Source organism: Poecilia mexicana, unplaced genomic scaffold (assembly GCF_051168715.1).
Source record: "Poecilia mexicana isolate PSO_F unplaced genomic scaffold, ASM5116871v1 scaffold_2, whole genome shotgun sequence".
Taxonomy (NCBI): domain Eukaryota; kingdom Metazoa; phylum Chordata; class Actinopteri; order Cyprinodontiformes; family Poeciliidae; genus Poecilia; species Poecilia mexicana.
The window spans coordinates 49315186-49343182 of NW_028263371.1; the positions used below are offsets into that span (position 1 = coordinate 49315186).

The window sequence follows — 27997 nt, forward strand, 5'->3', positions numbered from 1 at the left end:
AGAAAATGCAAAGTTCAAATTTCAAATGATTAATCTGTTTAGCAAAAAAGGAACCAGCCTGGCCCTACATGAATAAGCAAGTCTCTTTTTCTAATTTATGAGTTAGCTGTGATTAACCACATTTTTGGAAAGCTAAGTTAATTTTCATTATCGACATGCAGGCACGACTGCTATCAAAATTGTAGACACAAGAAATAACTTAAACAGAACCATTTGGACAGCATATAGTCAGCTCAAATATCTAAAAACAGTAACACACCAAACCACAAGGATATGCAAGACAAACCAAAATCCTTGACATCAGTTTGAAAAGGTTTACAGAGTCATTTGTAAGATTTGAGGACTGGAGGAAACCACAGTGATAGCCATGACCCACAAAAAAAAAAAAAACTTAAAACAGGGGTCAACTTCAAGAGCAAATCAAGGACTCATCCAGGAGGTCACAAAAGAAGCAAGAACAACATCCTAAGTACTCCAAGCATCACTTGTCTCAGTTAAAGTCAATGTTTACTAGTGCGGTTCAATAACAGGAAAGAGACTGGACAATAATTGCATTCATAGCAGAGTTTCAAGGTGAAGACCCCTGCTGATCTAAAGGAACACAAAGTCTCTTTTCACCTCATCCAATAAATGTCTTTTGAGAAACTTGCCACATTGATGAAAACATTGATCCATTCTGCCGATTTAAGTTTGAACTTAAATGCAATAGAGAATCTGGCATGATTTGGCAAGCCCTTCATGATCAAAACCCTCCAATGTTGCAAAATTAAAATGATTCCACAAAGAAGGGGGCAGATGTCCTACAGAGGGATGTAAAAGAATCACTGCTAGTTGTTACTAAAGCTTGATGGCAGTTTTTGCTGACAAAAACCATATAGATTTGAGGGCACTTACTTTTATCACATGGAGTCAGGCTGCGTTGAATGTTTTCATTTTTATTAAGTCTTTCAAAAATGGCATTTTTAATTTACTGAGTTGTAAAAAAAAAGGGATACCAATTTGTTAGTGGGGAGATTTTCTCCGTTGCCTTGTTCTTTTGGCTGTCAACAAAAAACAAAAAAAAACAACAACTAACCTTTAACAAAGAATCTCCTATGTCTTCTTTTTCTTTTGGCCTAATATTATGTCACAACCTATCTAAACTGGATATGTTGTTACATTTCACAAGTTGATAACCTTTTTTCTCACCTATTGTGGGTGTATGCTTAGAGATTTAACCTAAAGAATGGTAACAGGGACGGTGTTTCTATTACCGAGCAGGTAGCTCCTCTGCAGCAGATACAGACTGCATGCCACCTGCACATGTTTGAATGCTCTGTGAAGCAGAACTATAACAGCACTGTGGCTCCTGCTGCCTGATGAGGTCTGGGTTGTCTGCAGCAGGATATCTAATATTTAGCTTTATTTAGTCCAATTCACAGGTATAGGAATTAAGTAATCCATGTATTTCAGATTCAGTTCTGTTACGTTTAATCTACTTGTCTGCATGATATCCGACTAATGCCTGGTTTTATGGTGGTATACGAGATAAGTCAGACTGATCCAGCACAAAGGTGAAAACAGTGAGTACAATACAGCAATAAATTTAAGATATAATTTTAAGCATGTTAGTTTACAGAAAAGCCAAAAGGAAATTAATAGACTCATCAAAATTGTCAAATTGAACAGAGCAATCAAATTTATCTTGACCAAAATCAGTTAAAAAAATAACATAACTTTGTTCTCCTACTATTTAAAGAATGATGACACAAATGTGTAAAGAAATGCCAAAAATCCAAAATTACTGTCATAATTTTTAAGAACAGTGTTTATCTTTATGTAAGACTTTATTAAACAAGAACAAATATATATAATGAAATGATTTCTGAATGCAATCCAGGTTTTATGATGATTAATTTGCAGATTAATTTTTAACTAGCGGTTTTAGACTGCAAATCTGATTCATAATAGAGGAGCGGTGTATCAGTTTTACATTCTTAGTAGATCGAAGGTTAACAGCATGGACAGTATGCACTTAATGTCTTAATTGCTTTTATTCCTCCTTAGCGAGCAGCACGCAATCGGAGGATATGAGAGCTTTACTCAGAGCAAATCGTGGCATAACATCAACAACACAAGTTTATGAATGGACTTATAAAGGAGCACAAGCAATGTCCTACAGCTGACAGAACACTAAAATAAAATTTTAAAGAGAAACAATGCTGTCTGCTAATGTTTGGGCAATTAAGGCAGTTTTCTATTTCTAATCTTACTTTGAATAAATACACTGTAATTAGGCCATGTCAATTTTCAACATGTGTATTTTAAATACAGTTATGCTATTTGTGAATAAAGTGCACATACTCTCCATGTATCTAGACAGTATTGCAATTTGATAACCAATGTAAGAGATGTATTTTGAGACAGACGAGTTACAACCTCTGACACTCATCCAGGGCCAGTACGTGCGGGTGGTCTTCCTCTGAAAGAGTGACCACAGCCTGCCTGGAAAAGGCACCGACTCGGTTCTGGTCCACGGTTTGTCTGGAGATGGTAGATGTAGTGGAACTGGTCCAGTACAAGGTGTCCCAAGCCCGGTGATAAGCCAGACCCTCCACTGAACCCACATCTAAGAAAACAAAAAATAATAATAATAAAAAAAGAAAGATACAGTTCAGATAAGTGAAATAATCTGAAACCATAAGTCGCAGCTATAGCAGTATTTTGGGCGTGAATCATGCTTTATTAAAGAAAAGTAGGTACATTTTTATTACTTTGCCAACTGAAATGTGTATTCCATTCCATTCGTAATGATAAGAGATAGAATGCTGGTATGAGTGAAAACTGTCACTATGACGACATATACTTAATGTTTTTCCACTGCTTTATCTTTTGTTTGAGAAAAAATCCTATAAGCATGACTTTGTAACTTTAAGCCATCTGGAAAAGAGAAGGGCTTGTATTTTTGGAAAGCTACCACATTATTTGCTTTGCCCAAGTCTTCGTTGCAAATATGGCCAATAGATATTGCTACGCTGCACCCTGTCCTTCTAAAATTTTAACATAGTGCTATGGCACTTTGTGTTATTATCAAAATATGCTGCTTTCTGTCACTTACACTTAGACCTCAAAAATTTCAAATTAAGGCCTGTCCATGCAGATTCAAAAAAAAAAAAAAAAACTGTTTGCATGCAACAGATGGCAAGCTCTTTTCGTGGTAGACGTGGGATTGTGTTTCTTGGTGATTGACAGAGAAATTACTTCACGGCTCAGTACACTGGACAGACAGCCATTTGTTGACGCCACAGCCACTGAGGAACTGAGTGTGTTTTCATCGCAAACCAATTTCCTAAACACAACATAAGATAGGGCTTTTGCAGCACTCTCGCTTTATTGCATGGAGGTGAATGACACTGACGGAACCCTCCGTCAGAAACACTATCAGATAATTTGGTCATATCAATATCTAATTACCCACAGTAGTCTGCTTGTGTGGACAAGGCTTAAAAATGCCAATTTAATGTTACTTTTGCTTATTATGCACTGCAAAATGACAACTAAAATGATCAATTAACTAATTAATTGTGCATCAACTTGTGTGATTACATCTATAAAAGCAGGCATTTTGGCAGTTTGCTTGTTTAGAATATACAGATGTATATAAACACAATGTCAAGGTGACGTCAACAAGTGCCTGAGTCAAGCTATGGCAGCTGCCCATTTATTTGGGAAGGTTTATAAAGCTATTTGAAACTGAAGTCCATCCTTCTCCAAATTGACCCCAATGTGATTCTGTGTTCAGAGAAAAAGAAAACAAGAGCTACATTTCATGCTTGACAGGCCTCAGCTAGCATGTGAAGTGGTAATGCTGAAAGCAGTAAAATTAGACAAAGACAGAATTGTTCCTTGTTTGGAAGTTTTAGGCCAAGAAAGTGTTTTCTCTCAGTGAGGCAGCAAGGCTTAGTGTTGCATTATTCACACGAAAGAACTGGAATACATCTTCAACAATGTCCTTAGGACAAATAGGACAAAAGAATAGATGGTTTGCCATGATGCACAGCAGGAAACGTGAATAAAACCAAACACAACCCATCAGTACAAACACCTCATATGTGTTGTCAAGGACCATGGTGGAATAAAGACGATTTGGGCTTGTTTGTTTTAAGCCACAGAACCAGTTGGTCACTCAACACAAAGACAACTCCCAAAAAAGTTATGAACATCTCAGTAAATTCTCAGTGTGAGTTTTTGCAATGCTCAGAAAACTGCAAAAAAACAGTCAGTGAGTTAAATGCTAAAGTTGAGGAACCTTGATGAAGTCTGAACAAAATGGCTTGTTTGGAAGGGTTGCCAGAAGAAAGGCTTTTCTTTAGCAAAAACAAGCGAAAAAAAAAAAAACACACACACACACACACACACACACACACACACACACACACACACACACCTATACGGGTTTATATGTATTAGCAGGACAATTTTTTCAAACCAGTTTTTTGCAACATTAAACGGACACCCCTTTCCACTTATGCTAGAAAGACGTAGTAAGTTGTCAAAAATCTTGTTTGAGCTACACAACATAGATCTCACTTAAAAATTTAGATACACACATCAGAACTCAAAATATGAGAACCTGATGCAATGCTGTATTAAAAGGACAAAAGATAATGAGGTGCTTGGCTCCGCCCATGACACCAACAGTAATTATCAGGGCCAATTTTATTTATCAGGACCACAGCATACACATACAAAAAACATACAATTTATGTGCATTAAGAAGTCCAAACATGGAAATATGGACTATAACTGGTCCATATTTCTGTGCAGTGCATCTGTCATCCCATGAGATGTCTGAATCATCTACGGAATCAGGAACATACTCCTCTTCTGATGATGTCACCTCACTTGAACTTTGTTCTGGACAGACCTGTTGATTAAAAACATATTTTGTATACATTGAAAGCATTTCAGCAAGAATATTTCGGTAACACTTTATTTGAAGGGGGGTGAATAAGACTGTCATGACACTGTCATAAACATGACAACACATGTCATGAACATGAATAAGCCTTCATGAATATTTATGACTGTTGTCATAAAGCGTCATTCGGTAAATTATGACACTTTTAATACAAAGTTGACATTATTCAAAATGTCTTTGTTATGACAACTTGACATTAACTAAGAAATCATTACTGTTTAAACTTACCTTTAATAACATGAAGATTCCTAATTTTTAAAGTGTAATCAGTAATTCTTTTATAACAAATTTATATCAGTATATGAATACTGAATGATTGTTTCTAAAAAAATATAAAATAAACAATGTCTACCTAATGTATGAACCTGTCAAGTTGAGTATTACACAGGATCCATGTGTCTGTGTGCATCTAAATTTAACTTTCATTCTTTTCTACCTCTAATTTCAAAACTCAGTCTTCCACATTTCTACATCTTACATGATAAGTATTATACAAGACCTGTGTGTTTGAAGAGTACTTCATATTATTTTAGTGACTTTATATAAGAATCTAAGTTGGTTGTTGGAGAGCAAAATTACCTCTGGAGGGTTGGTTGAACAGGATCTGCATACATCCATGTCACCAACCTGACACAGTTCATCTTTGGAAATTTGAAATGTAAAGAACACTCAATAAATGTGAGTTTGTTGAAAATGTAGAAAACAGTCCTCCCTATTTCTACACCTTACATTTTGAGTATTACACAGGACTTGTGTGTATGTGCGCTTCTAAAAGTAATTTTCATTCTTTTCTACCTGTAATTTCAAAACTCAGTTTTTGAAATTTCTGCAACATACCTGATGAGCATTACACAAGACCTGTTTGTATGCATGCTTCTCAATGTACCTTTCATTCTTCTGTACTAGTAATTTCAAAACTCAGTCCTCCTTATTCCTGCACCTTACATTTTGAGTATTACACAGGACCTGTGTGTATGTGCGCTTCTAAATGTAGCTTTCATTCTTTTAAATGTGTAATTTCAAACCTCAGTTCCCCCCTTTTATGCAGCTTACATATCAAGTGTTACACAAGACTTGTGTGTTTGAACAGTACTTAATATCATATCAAAAACTCTATTTTAGAAAATAAGTTGGTCGTTGGAGACCAAAATTACCTCATGAGGGTTGGTTGAACAGGATCTGCATGAATTCACGTCACCAACCTGACACGGTTCATCTTTGGAAATCTGAAATGTAAAGAACACTTACTGAATATGAGTTTGTTCCCAATTTAGAAAACAGTCCTCCCTATTCCTGCCCCTTGCATTTTGAGTATTACACAGGACCTGTGTGTATGAGCGCTTCTTTATGCAACTTTCATTCTTCTGTACTTGTAATTTCAAAACGTAGTCCTCCTTATTCCTTCCTCTTACATTTTGAGTATTACACAGGACCTGTGTGTATGAGCGCTTCTAAATGTAACTTTCATTCTTTTGTACATGTAATTTCAAAACTCAGTCCTCCCTTTTTATGTGGCTTACATATCAAGTATTACACAAGACCTGTGTGTTTGAAACGAACTTAACAGTCATCCCCAACCACAGGACCGCGGACTAGTACGAGTCTGTGGACCAATTGGTACTGGGTCGCACAAGAAAAATATTTACATGTTACGTATTGTCTGAGTCTGGAGGATCCATTATTTTGAAAACCCTTTAACTGGATTCTCTCGGTTACGTCTTGTGCGGTAACATTGAGCCCACAATGAGTAAGAAAGCGATGTCTTTGGAAAGTTTCTTTGGAAAAGCGGAGAAAGACCAGAGATAGGAGAGTGGATTTATCCTGAACCTGTAGGTGACTCCCATGTTCCAAGCCCACTCTGCATAATATGCACTGGCTTACTAATGAGGCAATGAAGCTTCAAACTGCTTTGCCATTACACACCAAGCACCCTCTGCATTGGGTGTCATCGTTTCCCAGGTGGGATCATCTCATTGCAGAGAAACAAGCTCAGGACTCCCATTAATTTGTAGTTGTGAGTTAAAATTTTCATGAAAATAAATGTTCGTTTTTGTGGCGTATTCAAATCTTATTTTGAAGGGATGTGTGAACGTTGCCAGAGCGACCAGAGTCTGAGAGCATTATGGCAGTTATCGAGACGAGAGAAATAGAGCTTGTAAGTCTTAAGTCTGGTTCACACGGCATGATTTTAGGATTCAGACGATTTTCCAAATTTCTGTGACCACAGAGCTGATAAAAGTACAACAGGTTCGTGTGTCCAGCCACATAACAGGAGCAAATCTTGCCATGTGAGCAGGCTTTAGTACAAAATAATGTCACGTTAATTTAATGGATAGCTGAAAAGTTACCGGGTTTATCAACTGTGGTAGCAATTTTGCTCCAACTCCACTCCTCATCATTTCTATGGATATTCTTTGTACGAAATGCTGAATAAACATTCATGCCATTTCCACATATCTTCGATGTCCACCGGACTCATTTGTGCATGTCTGCTCAGCTCTTTGGGATTCCCCTCCATGAGCTACGTCACCGCGCTTTCTGATTGGCTACCTGTCAAGTTCAACAGGTTGAGTTCTAGCTCCCAATCAAGTAAAAACCCTACAAGTTGCTAGAATATGCCTGATTTTAGATCAGAGCAGTCCCAATGTTCCAACGACTGGATGCAATCATGCCACAGATGGCAGGATGAACAGTTACAATTATCGTGAGCAACGTTCTAAGATTGCTGTAAGGGGAAATTAAGGGTAAAAAAAGAACCCGAGCCTCAGAAAAATTGCCAAGTCTTGACCGGTCCGCGGTGATAAAAAGGTTGGGGACCACTGGTACTCAATATAATTTCAAAGACTTTATCTTAGAAAATAAGTTGGTCGTTGGAGACCAAAATTACCTCTGGAGGGTTGGTTGAAATCTGAAATGTAAAGAACACTCACTAAATGTGAGTTTGTTCCCAATGTAGAAAGCAGTCCTCCCTATTCCTGCAGCTTACATATTGAGTATTACACAGGACCTGTGTGTATGCGTGCTTCTCAATGTAACTTTCATTCTTCTGTACTTGTAATTTCAAAACTCAGTCCTCCCTATTCCTGCACCTTACATTTTGAGTATTACACAGGACCTGTGTGTATGCATGCTTCTCAATGTAACTTTCATTCTGCTGTACTTGTAATTTCAAAACTCAGTCCTCCCTATTCCTGCACATTACATTTTGAGTATTACACAGGACCTGTGTGTATGCGTGCTTCTCAATGTAACTTTCATTCTTCTGTACTTGTAATTTCAAAACTCAGTCCTCCTTATTCCTGCACCTTACATTTTGAGTATTACACAGGACCAGTGTGTATGTGCGCTTCTCAATGTAACTTTCAGTCTTCTATACTTGTAATTTCAAAAGCCAGTCCTCCACTTTTATGCAGCCAACATATGTAGGATTACACAACACATGTGTGTTTGAACAGTACTTCATATCATTTCAATTACTTTATTTGAGAGAAAAAGTTGGTCGTTGGAGACCAAAATGTGCACTTCTGAATGTAATTTTCATTCTTCTATACTTGTAATTTGAAAACTCAGTCCTCCCTTTTTATGCAGCCAACAAATCTAGTACTACACACCTATGTGTTTGTACTCTACGTAATATAATTTCAATTACTTTAATTTAGAGAATAAGTTGGTCATTGGAAACCAAAATTACCTCAGGAGGGTTGGTTGAACAGAATCCACATGCATCCATGTCACCAGCCTGACACAGTTCATCTTTGGAAATCTGAAATGTAAAGAACACTCACTAAATGTTTGTTCCCAATATAGAAAACAGTCCTCCCTATTCCTGCACCTTACATTTTGAGTATTACACAGAACCTGTGTGTATGCGTGCTTCTCAATGTAACTTTCATTCTTCTGTACTTGTAATTTCAAAACTCAGTCCTCCTTATTCCTGCACCTTACATTTTGAGTATTACACAGGACCTGTGTGTATGTGCGCTTCTAAATGTAATTTTCATTCTTCTATACTTGTAATTTCAAAACGCAGTCCTCCCTTTTTATGCAGCTAACATATCTAATATTACACAACACATGTGTGTTTGAACAATACTTAATATCATTTCAATTACTTTATTTTAGAGAGTAAGTTGGTCATTGGAGACCAAAATTACCTCTGGAGGGTTGGTTGAACAGGATCCGCATGTGTCCACATCACCAACCTGACAGTTCATCTTTGGAAATCTGAAATGAAGGGATGTACACTGAATGAGTCCATACTTCTCAATAGAAAAATGAAGTCCACCTACTGTATGTGCCTGTCCACTTCTTGTTTTCAACTATAATGAAACCCTGTACTACAACTTGACATATCCTTCAAATATGTCTTCAGTGCTACTTGAATGATTTTTGATAGTATTTTCACACTTATAAGCACCTTTCTTCTCCATGGCCAGTCAAAATCACCATAATTATAAGTGATTTCTTCCCCTGGACCAATATATTTGAGTGCAAATAAACAGATGAGGTCTTCCATCCACTCTTTTAACTTTCATTTTGCTGTTTGGGTTCATCTGATCATTTACCAGCCTCCCCAATCATCCATCCTCTCTGGCAACATCAACACTAAAATATTAAGTATGAAAATAAGAATTATTATACCATGCAAGGGAAAGGATTTTGCATATTTGGTGTTTGCATGTCAGAAGAATATTCCTCTACCAACTAAAACTACTTTTACTGATGAAGCTGAAAATGTTTACATCACTGTATTTAGATGTAAAATAAAAACACAACAACCTTGAAACAGTCGCATACCAAAGCTTTTGTCCATTGAAGTTGAAATCAAACATAAGAACCTCGAGTGTATCATGGTAAACTTTCAGTAGGTTTTCTTGTTCCTTTCTACTTATGACTTCTCTGTACTCAATAAGGAAATCTGCTTTTTGAACACACCCCAACCTGTAGGTACACATAATAAGTAGGATAAACTTTAAACAATGCAATTATATCAAATAGTAGCAATTGAAATTAACATTTTTCAAAATCAGTTAATTGATCTAATTGGATGTCTTTCTGTGGTTACTTAAACATTTTTTGTCAACTGAATGCAATTTATTATTTTGTACTTGTAATTTCAAAACTCAGTCCTCCATATATTTATTGAGGACAGTTACAAGTACCTGGGAATACCACAAGCAAATGGCAACCTCGATGAGGTCACAAGGAAAGGAGCCACAGTCAAATACCTCCAATGAATAAGGCAAGTCCTGAGAAGCCAGCTCAATGGCAAGAACAAGATCCGTGCAATAAACACCTATGCCTTACCAGTAATCAGATACCCTGCTGGAATAATTAGCTGGCCAATGGAAGAGATAAAGACCACAAATATTAAGACTTGGAAGCTACTAACCATGCATGGAGGGTTCCACCCCAAATCCAGCACCCTGAGACTGTACACAAGCCGTAAGGAAGGAGGCAGAGGACTAGCAAGTGTGAGAGCCACTGTCCAGGATGAAACATCCAAGATCCATAAATACATCAAGGACAAAGCCTCAACAGACGATGTGCTCAGCGAATGTCTCAGGCAATGGGGAACAGAGGACGAGGTGATAGAGGTACCATCATGGGAGGACAAGCCCCTACATGGGATGTACCACCGACAAATAACTGAAGTGGCTGATATCAGGAAATCCTACCAATGGCTGGAAAAAGCTGGACTCAAGGACAGCACAGAGGCCCTCATCCTGGCTGCCCAGGAACAGGCCCTAAACACCAGAGCAATAGAGGTTCAGATCTACCACACCAGACAAGACCCAAGGTGTAGGTTGTGCAAGGAGGCCCCTGAGACAGTCCAGGACATAACAGCAGGGTGCAAGATGCTGGCAGGGAAAGCGTACATGGAACGACATAACCAAGTGGCGGGCATAGTGTACAGGAACATCTGTGCAGAATATGGACTGGAAGCCCCAAGATCAAAGTGGGGAACACCCCCAAAGGTGGTGGAGAATGACCGAGCTAAGATCTTGCGGGACTTCCAGATCCAGATAGACAAGATGGTAATGGAGAACCAACCGGACATTGTGGTGGTGGATAAAGAACAGAGGAAAGTTGTTGTGGTGGATGTAGCAATACCAAGTGACTACAACATGAGGAAAAAGGAGCATGAGAAACTGGAGAAATACCAGGGCCTCAGAGAGGAACTGGAAAAGACCTGGAAGGTGAAGACCACAGTGATGCCTGTGGTCATCGGGGCCCTCGGGGCAGTCACCCCCAAACTGGAGCAGTGGCTAAAACAGATCCCAGGAACAACATCAGACAGCTCAGTCCAGAAATGTCCAGTTCTAGGCACAGCCAAGATACTGCACAGAACCCTCAAGCTCCCAGGCCTCTGGTAGAGGACTCGAGCTCAGAGGATGAAAGAGACCACCCACGGAGGGTGAGAAGGATATATATATATATCCATGTTTTCATGGATATGGATATATGAATATATATATGGAATATGGATATATGTGCCTTACCAGTAATCAGATACCCTGCCGGAATAATTAGCTGGCCAATGGAAGAGATGAAGGCCACAGATGTTAAGACTCGGAAGCTACTAACCATGCATGGAGGGTTCCACCCCAAATCCAGCACCCTGAGACTGTACACAAGCCGTAAGGAAGGAGGCAGAGGACTAGTGAGTGTGAGAACCACTGTGCAGGATGAAACATCCAAGATCCATAAATACATCAGGGAAAAAGCCTCAACGGACGATGTGCTCAGCGAATGTCTCAGGCAATGGGGAACAGAGGACGAGGTGCTGGAGGAACCATCATGGGAGGACAAGCCCCTACATGGGATGTACCACCGACAAATAACTGAAGTGGCTGATATCAGGAAATCCTACCAATGGCTGGAAAAAGCTGGACTCAAGGACAGCACAGAGGCCCTCATCCTGGCTGCCCAGGAACAGGCCCTAAACACCAGGGCAATAGAGGCTCAGATCTACCACACCAGACAAGACCCAAGGTGTAGGTTGTGCAAGGAGGCCCCTGAGACAGTCCAGGACATAACAGCAGGGTGCAAGATGCTGGCAGGGAAAGCGTACATGGAACGACATAACCTAGTGGCGGGCATAGTGTACAGGAACATCTGTGCAGAATATGGACTGGAAGCCCCAAGATCAAAGTGGGGAACACCCCCAAAGGTGGTGGAGAATGACCGAGCTAAGATCTTGCAGGACTTCCAGATCCAGATAGACAAGATGGTAATGGAGAACCAACCGGACATTGTGGTGGTGGATAAAGAACAGAGGAAAGTTGTTGTGGTGGATGTAGCAATACCAAGTGACTACAACATGAGGAAAAAGGAGCATGAGAAACTGGAGAAATACCAGGGCCTCAGAGAGGAACTGGAAAAGACCTGGAAGGTGAAGACCACAGTGATGCCTGTGGTCATCGGGGCCCTCGGGGCAGTCACCCCCAAACTGGAGCAGTGGCTAAAACAGATCCCAGGAACAACATCAGACAGCTCAGTCCAGAAATGTCCAGTTCTAGGCACAGCCAAGATACTGCACAGAACCCTCAAGCTCCCAGGCCTCTGGTAGAGGACCCGAGCTCAGAGGATGAAAGAGACCACCCACGGAGGGTGAGAAGGATATATATATATATATATATATATATATATATATATATATATATATATATATATATATATATATATCCATGTTTTCATGGATATGGATATATGGATATATATATGGAATATGGATATATGTGCCTTACCAGTAATCAGATACCCTGCCGGAATAATTAGCTGGCCAATGGAAGAGATGAAGGCCACAGATGTTAAGACTCGGAAGCTACTAACCATGCATGGAGGGTTCCACCCCAAATCCAGCACCCTGAGACTGTACACAAGCCGTAAGGAAGGAGGCAGAGGACTAGTGAGTGTGAGAACCACTGTCCAGGATGAAACATCCAAGATCCATAAATACATCAGGGAAAAAGCCTCAACGGACGATGTGCTCAGCGAATGTCTCATGCAATGGGGAACAGAGGACGAGGTGCTGGAGGAACCATCATGGGAGGACAAGCCCCTACATGGGATGTACCACCGACAAATAACTGAAGTGGCTGATATCAGGAAATCCTACCAATGGCTGGAAAAAGCTGGACTCAAGGACAGCACAGAGGCCCTCATCCTGGCTGCCCAGGAACAGGCCCTAAACACCAGGGCAATAGAGGCTCAGATCTACCACACCAGACAAGACCCAAGGTGTAGGTTGTGCAAGGAGGCCTCTGAGACAGTCCAGCACATAACAGCAGGGTGCAAGATGCTGGCAGGGAAAGCATACATGGAACGACATAACCAAGTGGCGGGCATAGTGTACAGAAACATCTGTTCAGAATATGGACTGGAAGCCCCGAGATCGAAGTGTGGAACACCCCCAAAGGTGGTGGAGAATGACCGAGCTAAGATCCTGTGGGACTTCCAGATCCAGACAGACAAGATGGTAATGGTGAACCAACCGGACATTGTAGCGGTGGATAAAGAACAGAGGAAAGTCGTTGTGGTGGATGTAGCAATACCAAGTGACTACAACATCAGGAAAAAGGAGCATGAGAAACTGGAGAAATACCAGGGCCTCAGAGAGGAACTGGAAAAGACCTGGAAGGTGAAGACCACAGTGGTGCCAGTGGTCATCGGGGCCCTCGGGGCAGTCACCCCCAAACTGGAGCAGTGGCTCAAACAGATCCCAAGAACAACATCAGACATCTCAGTCCAGAAATGTGCAGTTCTAGGCACAGCCAAGATACTGCGCAGAACCCTCAAGCTCCCAGGCCTCTGGTAGAGGACCCGAGCTCAGAGGATGAAAGAGACCACCCGCGGAGGGTGAGAAGGGAATTTTTTTTTTTAAATTTTATATACATAAGCTTCTATTGTATTTTGAGCAGTTGCTTGTCTCCTTCGGAATAAGAAAGATGTTCTGATTATAATGATCATCGATCATGATCTATGCTAATAATGTGCAGTATAAAAATAGTTTAAAAGTGAAAAAGCAAAACAAAAGAAAAAAACGATCATGTAATAAACTCTGGAATCCTTTGCATAATATAGTCACAACTCACCTTTAAATGAATTGAGGTATTTTACATCAAATCCTTCTTTATCTTCACCTAAGGAGCAATAACTGGAATCATGTTTGCTCTCTGAGACCTTGTTGTTGACATCTCCTGCAAAGATCAGAGAATACAACATGATACTGTACACCAGGGGTGTCAAACTCCAGGCCTCGAGGGCCAGGGTACTGCAACTTTTAGATGTTTGTCTGGTCTAAAACACCTTAAGTATATGACTGAATTAGCTTCTCAGTGCAATCAAGTTGATGACCACCCCATTTTATCCAACCATGTGGCATCAGAAACACATCTAAAAGTTGCTGGACACCAGCCCTTAAGACCTTGAGTTTGACACCCCTGCTGTACACAATATGATTTGATGTTATTGTATGTGAAAATGTACTGAAGTACACAGTACTACATAATTGACTTTCTATTGACAGATTCTCAAAATCTTCAAATATTAAAACATTATCTTAATACTAATGATTATTACCTAGGATCATTTGTGCCTGTGAAATAATATCACTCACTGATATACAGAAAATGACCAAATACAGTTTTATCTAATTCTGGAGTGAGCCACCTTCCCTTTAAACTCTGGTACACTGACTAACATGGTTTGTAATTACTAGCTAAAATGCTGCAAATCAAATGCTTTGATGTATGCAAGCATCAAGTAACCTACAACATTCAGCAAAATTACAAAACTATATGTACTTAAATGTCTTAAGAGATTCTGTATGAGTCTTACCTCTTTCTCCACGCAAAACAAATGAAACAAGTTCAATTAATACTAATGGCTTGCACCTGGACTTGACGGATTGTACCACTTTGACAGAGGAGGAGGGGTACAACAAAAGGAGAATTCCATTTTGTTTCTGAAGCACACAAGGTCTGATTTTTTTCAGGAACAAGAAAATTTTGAGTAATATTTTGTAACTTTCATTCAATATTTCAAAGTTAAATAGTTTATCATACATTTTTCTTTAATTAAGAGGCAACAGTTAGATGGTATATCCCACCAGCAATGTTGTCACTTCCTTTAATCATTTCTGTTCAATCAATTAATCATGTTTATTTGTATAGCACATTTCAGCAGCAGGGCAGTTCAAAACACTTTATATCATAAAAATAAAAACTGTTGTCTAATGGCAGACACAACACCTGGAGAAAAAGATTGGCTGATGTACCTGCCAATAGACAATTTAGACTACCTAGACAATCTGCATGTATGCAGAGTAGAGACATTGAGATAACAACAAAATATCAATCTTTAAATTTTTGTCCTAACAGTAACATAAGTAATCATGATATTTTTGGCACTTTAAATATTTTTTAAAGAAACGATTTTTATTTTTATATTTCTAATTCTGTATTACTCCATGACTGGTTATCCCTTCTTTCAAATTCAAAAATACTTTATTGATCCTTGGTCTTCACAGTATATTAGCAGTTCCCAAAGGTGTGCTTCTCTGTATCAAGAGGTCTGATCTATCTCCAGGTATTTGTTTGAGCCAGTCTTCCAGTTTAGGGGTCATTACCCCAAGGGTTTCAGTGACCACAAGCACTACTGTTGCTTTCACCTTCCACATTTTTTGTAATGTCCTAAGACCCAAACTCTCACATGGAGTGCATTATTAATTCATCTATGGGCTGATTGGGACCTAATGATTCCAAAAACAAAGAATTATCGTTTTACATGATATGTGGACAACATTTTTCTCAGAAAAATACTTATTCATTTTAAATCACCATGTTTAGCACCATGGTAAATATATGCAGTTGCTAACTTTTGTAAACTTACACAACAAAAGAAACACTTAACATCTTGAGTCTAACCTGTAATGTGTTATAATCTTCCACCACCACCAAGTCATAAAATAATGGCCTAACATGTGGACACCAGACCCCATCTAGAGCAAAATTTAGTATTGTGGACTAGACAGCCCAAAATAAGTCAACTAGGAGGATGATGCGGTTTTTTAGCCTTTGGTATTTCTCTAGTTTTTTTCTGTACCTTCTGTTCATTCAGGATAGCTACATCATAACAACTGCTTTGCTCTGCTGCTCAATGATCACCATGTTCAGTTGGTTTGCTTTTCCCATTTTGTCTTCCTGTATATGGAAGGCCCACAGGATCTTAGCTTGTTCGTTTTCTACCACTTTGTGTGGCATTTCCCATTTTAACGAGGTGTGTTCAAGGTTATATTCCCTTCAGATGTTTCTTCACACTATTCTGGGTACTTGGTTGTGGCGGTTGTGGTTCTGTCATTGGACTTGCCTTACTATTTGTACAGTAGCTTTCTAAAGTATCCATAGCCCTTGAACTTTTCCATATTTTGTCACAACTGGAACTATATTTTCACAGAATTTTATGGGAAAGACAAACACAAAGTGGTATATACTTGTGAAGTAGAAACAAAACTATACATGATTCATAACAGTTTTTACAAATAAAAGCTAAAAAGTGCGGTGTGCAAAAGTGTTCAGCCCCCTTTCCCTGAATGCAGCCAATTGCCTTCAGAAGTTGCCTGATGACTGCAAATGGTAAAAAAAATTCAACTCCTCTATGACTGCCTCAACAGTTGGCTAAGAGAATATTGGGGAACAAACAGCATCACGAAGTCCACGGAACACACCAGACAGGTCAGGGATAAAGTTGTGGAGAAGCTTAAAGCAGGCTTAGGCCATCTCACAGAGTACTGTTCCATGAATCATCTGGAAATGGAAAGAGCAAATCACACAGCTGTGAACCTACCAAGAAAAGGCCATCCACCTAAACTTACAGGCTGAACAAGAAGAGCACTGATCAGAGATACAGCCAAGAGGTTCATGGTGGCTCTGGATGAAATGCAGAGATATTTCTGAAATACAGTATAGTATAACTATTAGTCATGCACTGCAAAAATGTGGTTTTATGGAAGAGTGGCAATAGAAAAGCCATTGTATAAAGAAAACTATAAGAAGTCCCATTTGCAGTTTGCCAGAAGCCATATTGGGATACAGCAAAAACGATAAGACAAGACCAAAATTTAACTTTCTGGGAAAAATGCAGAGCACTTTGTAGTGGAGAACAAACACTGCACATAACTCTGAACACACCTTCCCCACTGACAAAAATGGTGGTGGCAGCATCATGCTCTGAGGGTGCTTCTTTTCTTCAGGGACAGGGAAGATTGTTAGAGTTGATTGTAAGATGGATTGAGCCAAATACAGGGAAATCTTGGAAGAAAACCTGAACACTCCTGAACCTGGAGTCTGCAAAAGACTTGAGGCTGGGGCAGAGGTTCACCTTCCAGCAGGACAATTACCCTAAACATAAAGCCAGATCTACAATGGAATGGTTTAAATAAAAACATATTTATGTGTTAGAATGGCAAATTCAAAGTCTAGACATAAACTCAGTGGAGAATATTGGGCAAGATCTGAAAACTGCTGTCAAGTCAATTTTATTTGTATAGCACATTTCAGCTGCAAGGCAGTTCAAAGTGCTTTACATCAAAGGACTAAAAAGTGATAAAAATAACATACATTTACCTTAAAAAAGAAAAACATAGAAATTAAATTCAAAGTAAAATCAAAATTAAAATCATATACATTAATTATATTGAAACATGTACCAATGATTAAGATTTAGAAACAACTGTAAATTGTTGTGTTTTTTTGGGGTGGGGGTTGGGGGGTGTTGCCTTGATTTAAAGGAATTCAGCTGTGTTGCAGTTTTCTGTAAGTTTATTCAAGATTTATGGTGCACTGAAGCTAAGTTCTGCTTCAAAATGCTTGGTTCTGGTTCTGAGGATGCAGTGCAGACCAGAATCAACAAACTGTTAGCAATAGTTTGGTGAAAAAAATGGCTCTCTTATGGTTTATATTTATTTTAATCCACACACTTATTCCACACACGTATTATTCATAATATTTTAAATAAAAAATATTTGATCAAAAATATATATTAATTTCTGTATATTTTTAGGTGCCACATACACCTTTTGTCCAATGTAAGGTTGGACAAAAGGTTGGGTTTAGGCATCCAACTAACCTTTATAAAATATTCAGTCTTTATAGCACAGAGTAATCATATTTCCAACTCATCCCCAGTGTAAGAGTTGGCAATTTACACACAATTCATGTGTGTAAACAGCGACGTGAATTAGAAAGACACTGTAGTAATTAGCGGGACCTTCCGGCAGACAACCAATCAGAACAAGAGCTTGTGTGAATATTCATAAGGTCCTGCTATTACACAGAGTTGCCACCGGGGGCACTGTGGCGATACACAAATTATACACAAAAACTGGTTTATGTGTATTAAACGGACATCTCGTTTTTTTTGCATTTTTGGGGTTATTGGACCAATAGAAACCTTTCTACGCTTTTAGATTTTTGTCAAAATTAGCAGGACACCGCCCCTGTCCCGTTAATTCAAAATGTCCTGCTAGTGTTGCGTGTATTCTGACGAAATGTCCTGCTAAACCACATATACCAACACACACACACACACACACACACACACAAAAGAAGCATAAGAACATCAAAGTTGATATTTGGCCATGATGCTCGGTGTGATGTCTGACAAAAACAGACAAAGTCAGCATGTCAACACAAAGACTTCAAACTATCTGCAAAGCGTAGTGACTTATTCTTTAGCTTTCTATTCCCTTTCTATAAGGTCTTACAGAAAATAACAACTTAGAATTACTGCTGTCAAATATAAACCTGTTACACCATTGGGTGTTATAGGTTGACTTATGGCTATATTGACATTAACACAAAGTCAGAATCTATCTTTGTTTTATTTGGTTACACAGTCATTAAATATGTTTAACACAGGACTTAAAAAAAAACAAAATAGAGAAATAACAAAAAAGTCCTTTGTTTTTTGAATAGAAATGAATGAATGTTAATTTCAACAAATCAGCTCAAATAATAAAGGTGATACCAATACATGCTACTCTAGAAAAGTGTGAAGCTTTAAATATGACTTAACTAAATCATGGGCAGTCAACTCTAAGTTGCTTTATTTTAGGCTTTCAGAGCATGCACTGTATTATACTAAAATGCAAATATTTGTGTTTGTTTATATGCAAAGTCAAGCTGTGACATCTATGCCAGTTATATGATTAAATTAATGTGTTTTTCTATGGATGGAAAGCTAATTTACTTTGTGTCAGTTATTGAAGTTAGGAGGATTTCAAAATAGTTGTAGGTGAATTAAATATTAACACAAATTTTGTGTGGCATTAAAGTGCAACATATAGCAAACCTGATCTATCCTCTTCCTTGTTTTTGCACACTAGTTTTTCTAAACTCATAAACCTCCTCTAAAATACTTAAGACTCTGCCTGAGTCAGCTGACAACTAATTAATAGTTTGCAATAAAAGCTGTCTGGCAGCTTGGAGTTGCTCACAAATTGTTGGCCACGCGAGGGAGTAATTAATGGGGGACACAGAGTTTAATTAGGGAAATATGGATGATTAACATCTTCACCTTTCCTCAATAATGGGATTCAGTAAAAAAATAACAAAAGGCCTAATTTTACACACAGTTCAGTGTTTGATGCTGCCTTAAAGTGCCCTAATGCTTCTAATTCTGCTTTGAACCAACACTAAATACAAAACCGGGGACAGTCACAATGTCCAGAAGCTAATCTTTGCATCATGGCTGCATACAGCGTGAATATGTGAAAGTGTTGTTGACTGAAAAACTCAAACGGTGCTTCAGCGAAATTTTTGGACCTCTTTCATTCTGCATTTCACAAGTGGCAAGGCGTGAAGGACACTAACACTCCTGACAGATGGTTCTTGATAATGCCTGTTCATTTCAAGAAGATAAATAAATAAGCAGAAAGCTCCCTCAGCAGGAGCGTGGGAGATGGGATGGGGGATGGGTGAGAATGGATCAGTAACACTCTGCTTGTCTGCCTGTGTAAGAAGAGGATGGGAAGGTGCTGAGCTCTGCTCCCTGTGGAAACTTTGCAGAATGGCAGAGAATGCAAGCTGTGGAGAACAGACACTTCAGATGTTTATCTCACTCCAACCATGCTCATCAAGATGGGATTGGCTGACATTTGGTGATTAATAAATGGAGATGGACCCTTGTTTAATTGGTAGCAGTGAACCAGGAGGAAGCTTAGAAACGCATAGAGAATAGTCTTGAAATTAACGGCTTTTTTTTTTAAAGAGTACATTCCCTTGTGACATTGACCCAAACAGAATGCAATTGATTCTATGTTGATAGCAACACAACTTATTTAATTAAAAATAAAGTAAAAAATTTTACCTTGTGGAAAGTCATAACAATGCAGAAACATGGATGCTCAGGATGCTAACCTGAGTGCTCAGGGTTCATTTAGATGTCTCCTAGTGGTGACACCATTTATACAGTATCAACCTGCACTTATAGGCACTGGTGGAATGAAGAACTGTAAAATAAATACATTTTCAATTCTCAAGCATAATCCCACACTGATTTTTTTATTTGTTTTTAAAGTCAGGCTTTAATTTGAGTACATTAATTTTCCTTTCAATACTTGTCGGGATCTAAATTATGTCATAATCAAACTTTGTATAAAACGATGGCAAATGTGCATAAAGGCCGTGTGGATCAGTGATCATTGAGTCTCATAGGTATTATCTCATTAGTCCAAAACACACAGTTTCAGTTAAGACTCAGCAGACACGTTCATGTTTGGGTGGGTAAGACGGAAAAGGTTGTTTACTTTCCAGCAGTACTAACAATCAGCAAAGAGCGACATTTAGATATCGCTCTTTTCTACAGTTTCTAATGCCTGTTCTTGAAGATTTGGCACCACCTTAACCGTGCTGCAGACTGTTTGTGGAGGCAATAGCCTGAGTCCACATCCAGCAAAGTATTTACTGATAAATAGGCCTCTTATACTTCGTCATATTTATATTCTATTGATACCAAAAGTTATGGCTGCTACTTAGAAGTCTGTAGAAACTCTGATCAACTTAAAAAAAAAAAAAAAAAAAAAAAAAAAAAAAAATATATATATATATATATATATATATATATATATATATATATATATATATATATATATATATGAAAATTATGCTGTAGCTACAATAATTTAGTTCAAATATTTGTGCCACAGATGGTTTAGGTAAAAAATAACTTCAAAACATGTGAACTGAATATATGTACTCAATGACAGACTGGTTTTAAAGAAGACTATCTGTAAGAGATGATGTCACCGTAGACTTTTACCAGAAGTGTCAATAAATGTGTCTTTGGCTGTAGACGTGGCATAAAAGGTATGAACCACCTGAAATTATTGTGCTTTTACACAAGGCTACCTTAAAGTCCCAAAATTTATGTGCACATAAGAGCATGTCTGCAATAAAGAAAAAGCGGAAAAAAGAAAGTAATTAATCTGTAGTTTTTGCCAGAATGAAATCCACTTACTTTCTGCAATAATATATCGTCCTGCCCAGTCGTCGTTAATAATCTGTATATTTCCATAATGTGCATCGCTGAAAAAGATCCGGTTCGTCCCAGATTTGCTCTGATTGTAGTCAAAGGCCAGTGCAACAATGTTCTTGAAGAAAGCCGGATTTTCCAGTGGCTGAACCGGTGAGTTGAGGTCGTTCTCATCTGAGAGGTGGATGCTTTTCAGGATAGTTCTTTCAGAGAAGAGTAAATAACCTTCATAGCGCTCGCAGGCAAAACCGTCGTCTGCCAAGCGACCGTGGGCACAGGAGCAGGTTCGCCGACCGCTTCCCAGGTGAAAGCACAGCTGCTGGCAGCCTCCGTTGCCCCTGGCACAGGGGTTGGTGCCTTCAAAACACAACACATGTTCAGTTACCAGCTTGCCTTATTTCCTGCTTTGTGCAGTCAGGTATAATTTGTCCTGCCTTCCCATATGACAGATGGGAAAAACTATGGCTAATAAAGAGCCTTAGAATGTCATATTCCTGGAATTTAACCATATTTGACAATATTAGAGCCACTAACTTCAACATAACATTGCTAACATTTGAAGACTGATAAACATTAATAATTGAACTGCTGCTTAACTTTGAGATTTTAAGCTTAACAAATAAACTTGATTGTTTGTCTGGAAATAATAAAACCAGAGATGTATGTGTCAAACTAATCACAAAAGATGTAAAGTGGCAGAATGAGTAATGAAAAATGAATCAGACTATAAAGTGAAATCCTACCTTTTTCCCTATCTCTGTTGAAAACTGTCACATCTTTCAAATTGACCCCTAGGCCACTCTTCATGGTTACATCCTCACTGGTGTCGGTCTTAAAAGCTCGCCGGATTGAGCCATTGGAATGGGCCCTGAACATCATTAACAAAAAATAAATAAATGATGGCAACTAATAAATATATGTTTAAGAAATGGTCTAGTCCAGGTTTTGATTGAGGCAAGTTGAAGGGGTAAAAAAGAAATGGCATTTTCTTGATAGAACTGATAAAAAAGGGACATTACTCTTTTGCTTTTCTTTCCACAAAACAAGAAATGCATGCAGGTTAGTTGCACAGGAAATTAGGGAGAAGTAAATTAACCGTTTTTTCCACTAGTTTAAATGTGAGTCATGTGAAAAATATGAGTCTAAATAAGCCATTATAACTGGGATGAAGAAGGATTTAGGATGCTGGTGACAAAGGTTTCTGTCTGCATTCACAAAAATAGGCTTTGACTTTTGGTAAGAACAATTGCTTTTTGTAATATTTTCACACGAGACGCTTGTCGACTTAGGTTGATGTTAAGTTAAAATACAGGGCCTTGCAGGCCAGGGAATTTGAGTGTATTTAGGAAAATAATAAATTACCTGTCAGACCAGTAGATGTAAGGCCCAAACACAGCCACAGAGAACAGGTCTACGTTGGCCGCTGACATTACAATCTCCCGGCTCTCACCTGTTTCAAGGTTGATCCTCTCGATCTTATCTGTGCGTGCGTCGCACCAATATAATGCGTTTTCCTGGAAGGTAATTTAAAAAATGCAGATCAAAGACCCACCCTCTTATGCATATTAAAATTTCACAAAGAAAGCAAAATGACGAAAGAGGAGGTGTAGGATATCTGAGTATATCAGGTTGAAGACAATGCTTGTGTTGTAGACTGTACCTCAAAGTCTATGGAAATCCCATTGGGCCATATGATGCCCGAATTAACGAGGGTAACTTGGTCTGAGCCATCCAGACGAGAGCGGCCAATGCAGGGATTCTGCCCCCATTCGCTCCAGAAAAGGTAACTGTCAAGTATAATTGGACCCACACAAAAAGTGACCTTTACCCACTTGGCTTAACTTCCACAAAGAGAATAAGACAATGAACCAAACCCACATTGGACACAGCAGGCTAAAGCGCTACAAGATAGAACAGATTACTGGACTTTAGTTGTAGATTACTGCCAGTATGTGTTGCCTAACAGAAAATAATAAGAGCTCTACAATAAAACATATCTTAGACTGCAGATTATGTTTTGTCCTTGTTTGACACTCAGAACAACCCCTTACATTGGTTTTGACCTTAAGTTCAACAGAGTACCTTTTAAAACGCTTCAAGTCAGAACTTAGATGTCATCTGTCAATCTCTGTAATTTTCAGAGAAAATCAAGCAATGGGAGACTGACATTAACCTGCAACTATTAGCCCTCCAGGTCATCAAGAGAAGTATTGACATTGCTGTCATGGTAAATTTATGTAAGGGTTTGCCAAATGTGCCTCATTAGTCAGTGGATGTGACAATGTCAGGCAGTTCTTGCAAGTAGGCAGCATTGGGATTTAAAGCGAAAACATATAGGAAGCACCAAGGTGCAACATCTGACATGCATACATGTTCAATATTGACACTTATAAGATGTGTATAAACTGTGCTGAAACAGACTTAGCACAATTAGTGACTCAGCATATTACATGGCAGCAACTTGATATATTTAGCCAGCCGGGTGTGGTGAAGATCACTTGTCAAAGTTCAAATCAAGCATCAACATGGGAAAAAAAGGGAATTAATTTACTTCAAATGGGGTAAGGATGTTGGTGCCAGACAGGCTGGTCTGAGTATTTCAGAAAACAGCCATTACACTTGGATTGTCATGCAAACCATCTCTTAGGTTTAAAGAAAATGGTCTAAAAAGGGAAAACGGTAATGTGAGCAGCAGTGATGTGAAGGAAAATACCTTGTTGATGTCAGAGGTTGGTGGAGAAAAGGCAGATTGATTTGAGATGATAGAAATGCACTAGTAGCTTTATACACCACTCGTTAAAAAGAAAACCATACTGGGTGTCATTCCTGTCAGGAAACTGGGGCTACAGTTCACACAGGTTCATCAAAACCGGACCACAGGTTGGAAACTGCTGTTTGATTCCATGAGTCTCAATTTCAGCTTCAACATTCATTTCAAAGGAATTTGATTTAAACCATATGGAAACAGATTCATGTTGCTTCATATCAGCAGATATGATTCCTGCTGGTGTAATTGTTTCATTGTTCATAAAGTGACTGAATTATGAAAAACTACACATAGTTTTAAAGATGGTATCATATAAGTGGCCATGAGAGAAGTGCTTTGTAAAACATCTTAACAATTCATGCTAGAATAAAAGATCATGAACAATAAGTTGTGTCAAACAACTTAACATCTTTCCAGTTGTTGTGCACACCATCACAATGAAGCCACACATTTCTGAGGCTTGGGTCTTTATGATTATAGCCTAGATAACTACATATATATCTATAGTCTGCTCTAATCTTTCTCTGCTTTCACCTCTGACTACTCAAACATATGTTTATCGGCCGGCTAAACAGTGGGGAATGCCAGGAAAATGTTTTTAATATACATTCTCAATTGCCAATATCGAGGCAGTCTGGCATGAATCACTAAGAATACATTTTTCTCAATGTTTCTGTTTGATGCCGACACTAACAGAAGCTGCATGTGTATGGTCTAATGCTCAGCAAAGCTGGCAAGTAATTGGCTGACTGAATAGATGCATCAATAAGCAGGTAAACAAACATGAGACCGTCCAAGTGCTCAGACAAGGTCTGGTGTGAGAACCAGTTTTTCTCATTAAGGAAAACGACAGAGTTTAAGTAATAATCAGTTTGCTATACATCCTCATACAATCAAAAACCCAACTGATCCCACTGGTTGCAGCCTGTCGCACTGCAAAACTGGACAACAGAATCATAAAACAGAGAGACATTCCTTACCCTTTTTGTGGATGAACAGCAATGGCTCTTGGCTGGTCAAGTCCTTCAGATATCACCACTGAGCGATATGCACCGTTAAGGCGGGAGATTTCAATCAGATTAAAACCATGATCTGTCCAGTACAGGTTTCCTGTGTAGACACAAAACATTAATGCATAAGAAATATACTCTACAATGGACAGGAATACACCGTGAGTATATGGTTAGGGAGACAGAAACCAGCTATTTGTGTATGGACACATTATTTGTTTTCACCACTGTTTTAACTGACTGATGTGATAGAGTCAATAACATGTATTTGTAATTTATTACAGTGGTTGGAGGATCCAAGCCCATTTAAAACCTTAAAAATTAGACAAACATCCATGAAAATTCAGTGACTTGAAATTTAAAATACACCACTTCAAATGGAAACAAGAAAAGCTATTGTAAGAGAAAACTTGTCAGGTGAACTTAATGGTATGAGAATTTTTAACATGTTCTTTAAATCTGACACCATAAACAATTTTACACCCCGTCTAGAGTCTTTTTGTTACCAAGTACTTCCTTTGATAAACATACTTTAAATAAAATACAGTACATTATGTCATGTTGCATTTGTATTCTTGCAATGAATGATTTTACTTTATTTGCTGAAGAGTTGTTTTTTTTTTATTGAGGAGCAACAGCAAACCTGAGCTTCTACTTCCTGCCAGAACTAGACTCAGTGAACAAAAGGTGAAAATCGTCCACTGTCACTAGCAAGCTGACAGGCTGTAGTAATAGCACCATGATCTGGGGAGACACAGTACTGACCAGCGATCCAGTCAACAGCGATGCCTTCGACTCGACTGATGCCTGTAGTGATGACGTCTTCCCGCCAGGTCTGATCACGTTTGGCACGGGATATTCTGTTGAGCCCCATATCTGTCCAGTACACTGTGTCATTCCCTGAAAATTACACCATACCATTAATGACAGGACCTAATGGGATGATGAATGCTGCTGCCATGGATGTAGTTACAGTTTTAAACAACTCCAAAATTTACTTTAGCACTGTCAGTTTTACCAAATGTCATGTTGTGCCAGAAAGGACCTCAAATTAGGAGCAGCATAAAGTACAAAATATGACGCTGGAGTATACAGGTTCATCTCAATAAAAAATAATCAAAAAGGTAATTTATTTCAGTAGTGAGAAAAAAACAATATTGCATATCTAGATTTATTTCACACAAAATGACACATTCCTGTTCATTTTGATGATTACAGCAAGCAGCTAATGAAAATCCAAGTCAGTTTCTTATTAAATTTAAAGATTATTTCAAAGACCAACAAAAAGATCTCTCTCTCTCTCTCTCTCTCTCTCTCTCTCTCTCTCTCTCTCTATATATATATATATATATATATATATATATATATATATATATATATATATATATATATATATATATATATATATATAGAGTGTTTTTTAAATGAAACATTTGACATTTTTCACCACTAGGTGTGTCATGAATCCACTTAATATATGAAATTAAATTTTAAAACTGTGCTACTGAAATTACTGATATTTTAATTTATAGAAAAGCCCTTTTAGTTTGCAAAGCAGTGCACACACAGTAAGTCCTTGAGAATTAGGTAAATTCACTATATGCTGTATTTGCAGTGGGGCCTCCAAGTCCGACTCTCCACAGGTTGTTAAGAGCTTACCTAGCATCAGACATTTAATTGCACCATCTTGTTCCTCATGCCTTCACACTCTGTTAACACAAAGATGACATATGACAGAATACAGCTGCGGGGCTTTCATCTGTTCTGCTCTGGCAACCTGGCTTCCATAACGATATGTAAATGAAATGTGCATGCTGTCAGGTGCTGATCCTGGATGGGACTTAGCGCTACATTTGCATGGTCACTTGCCCAAAGAATTAAAGGCTGCGGCAATCATTGAATTTTGTACTTGGGCTCAGCTCATTTCTGTTCCAAAAGCTGCAGTCACACTCAAAAGGGCTATTGACCTTCAGAGTCTCTTTTAAACAGTCTGATTTGAAGCTTTTTATTTGTATATTAAGTAAGTTGCAATATTATTTATATTTGTTTAAGAAATCTAACTATGTTTGCTTTTTTTGGAATTCAGCTTTTTGTTTTTTAATTTGAAAAAAATAAGTGACAGCCTAATAAGTACTTTTTGAAATTACAATCAAGTGAAATGATTAAAATCTTTTCACTGCCTAATAATTCTTTATTGCACAAATTGTTTAGGCTTAATATAAGATTTAACAGTTGAAATATTTCCTCAGTAGATTTTGTGGAGTAAACAACAAACAGTAAAGACAGTTTCCATTGGTTCCTATGAAAGTGAAAGATGTTTGGTGTTGCTTTCGTTCCAGCTTATTTGAATGAAGAAATTCACAACAAATATCACCTCAAGGAGCTTCAATAAATAGCAAACCAGAGTTCATACCAAAATATTTCAAAACTAGCACAAATTCAACTCGGATCAGACCAGATCCTTTCAATACAGTCCATTCAGATGTACATCAAAGTACAAACTATTCAATTCAATCTTAATTATAGGGAAGAAGGGACAGGAAGAGACACAAAAATACACACTTTTAAATCATATTCCTGGTGAAATCCAAAGTACACAAGAAGTGGCTGCAATAGCTCCAGCAATAAATTTGTCTAGAAAAAAAATATTCCTAAATCAAAATTAGTACCTAAAAGTAATGGCAGCAGCAGCTCAGCAAATTACATTTTCCAGGAAAAAGACAC

General features: G+C 38.3%; 1 protein-coding gene and 1 long non-coding RNA gene across 2 annotated transcripts in view; both read right to left on the minus strand.

The window, feature by feature from the left end:
- The window catches only part of lrp1bb (low density lipoprotein receptor-related protein 1Bb), a 318836-nt gene that overhangs the window by 85768 nt on the left and 205071 nt on the right, over positions 1-27997 (minus strand). The window contains exons 36-42 of the mRNA XM_088002164.1: positions 26039-26173; positions 25244-25373; positions 23157-23283; positions 22859-23010; positions 22240-22364; positions 21482-21853; positions 2419-2608 (exon numbers count right to left, since the gene is read on the minus strand). Coding sequence (XP_087858290.1) covers positions 2419-2608; positions 21482-21853; positions 22240-22364; positions 22859-23010; positions 23157-23283; positions 25244-25373; positions 26039-26173 — 1231 coding nt within the window. The remainder of the gene's footprint in view (positions 1-2418; positions 2609-21481; positions 21854-22239; positions 22365-22858; positions 23011-23156; positions 23284-25243; positions 25374-26038; positions 26174-27997) is intronic.
- Positions 5381-8991, minus strand: LOC148160897 (uncharacterized). The gene is made up of 2 exons (XR_015761853.1): positions 8652-8991; positions 5381-6186 (listed from the first exon to the last, which is right to left on the minus strand). It is a non-coding gene; the product is annotated as an uncharacterized LOC148160897 (long non-coding RNA).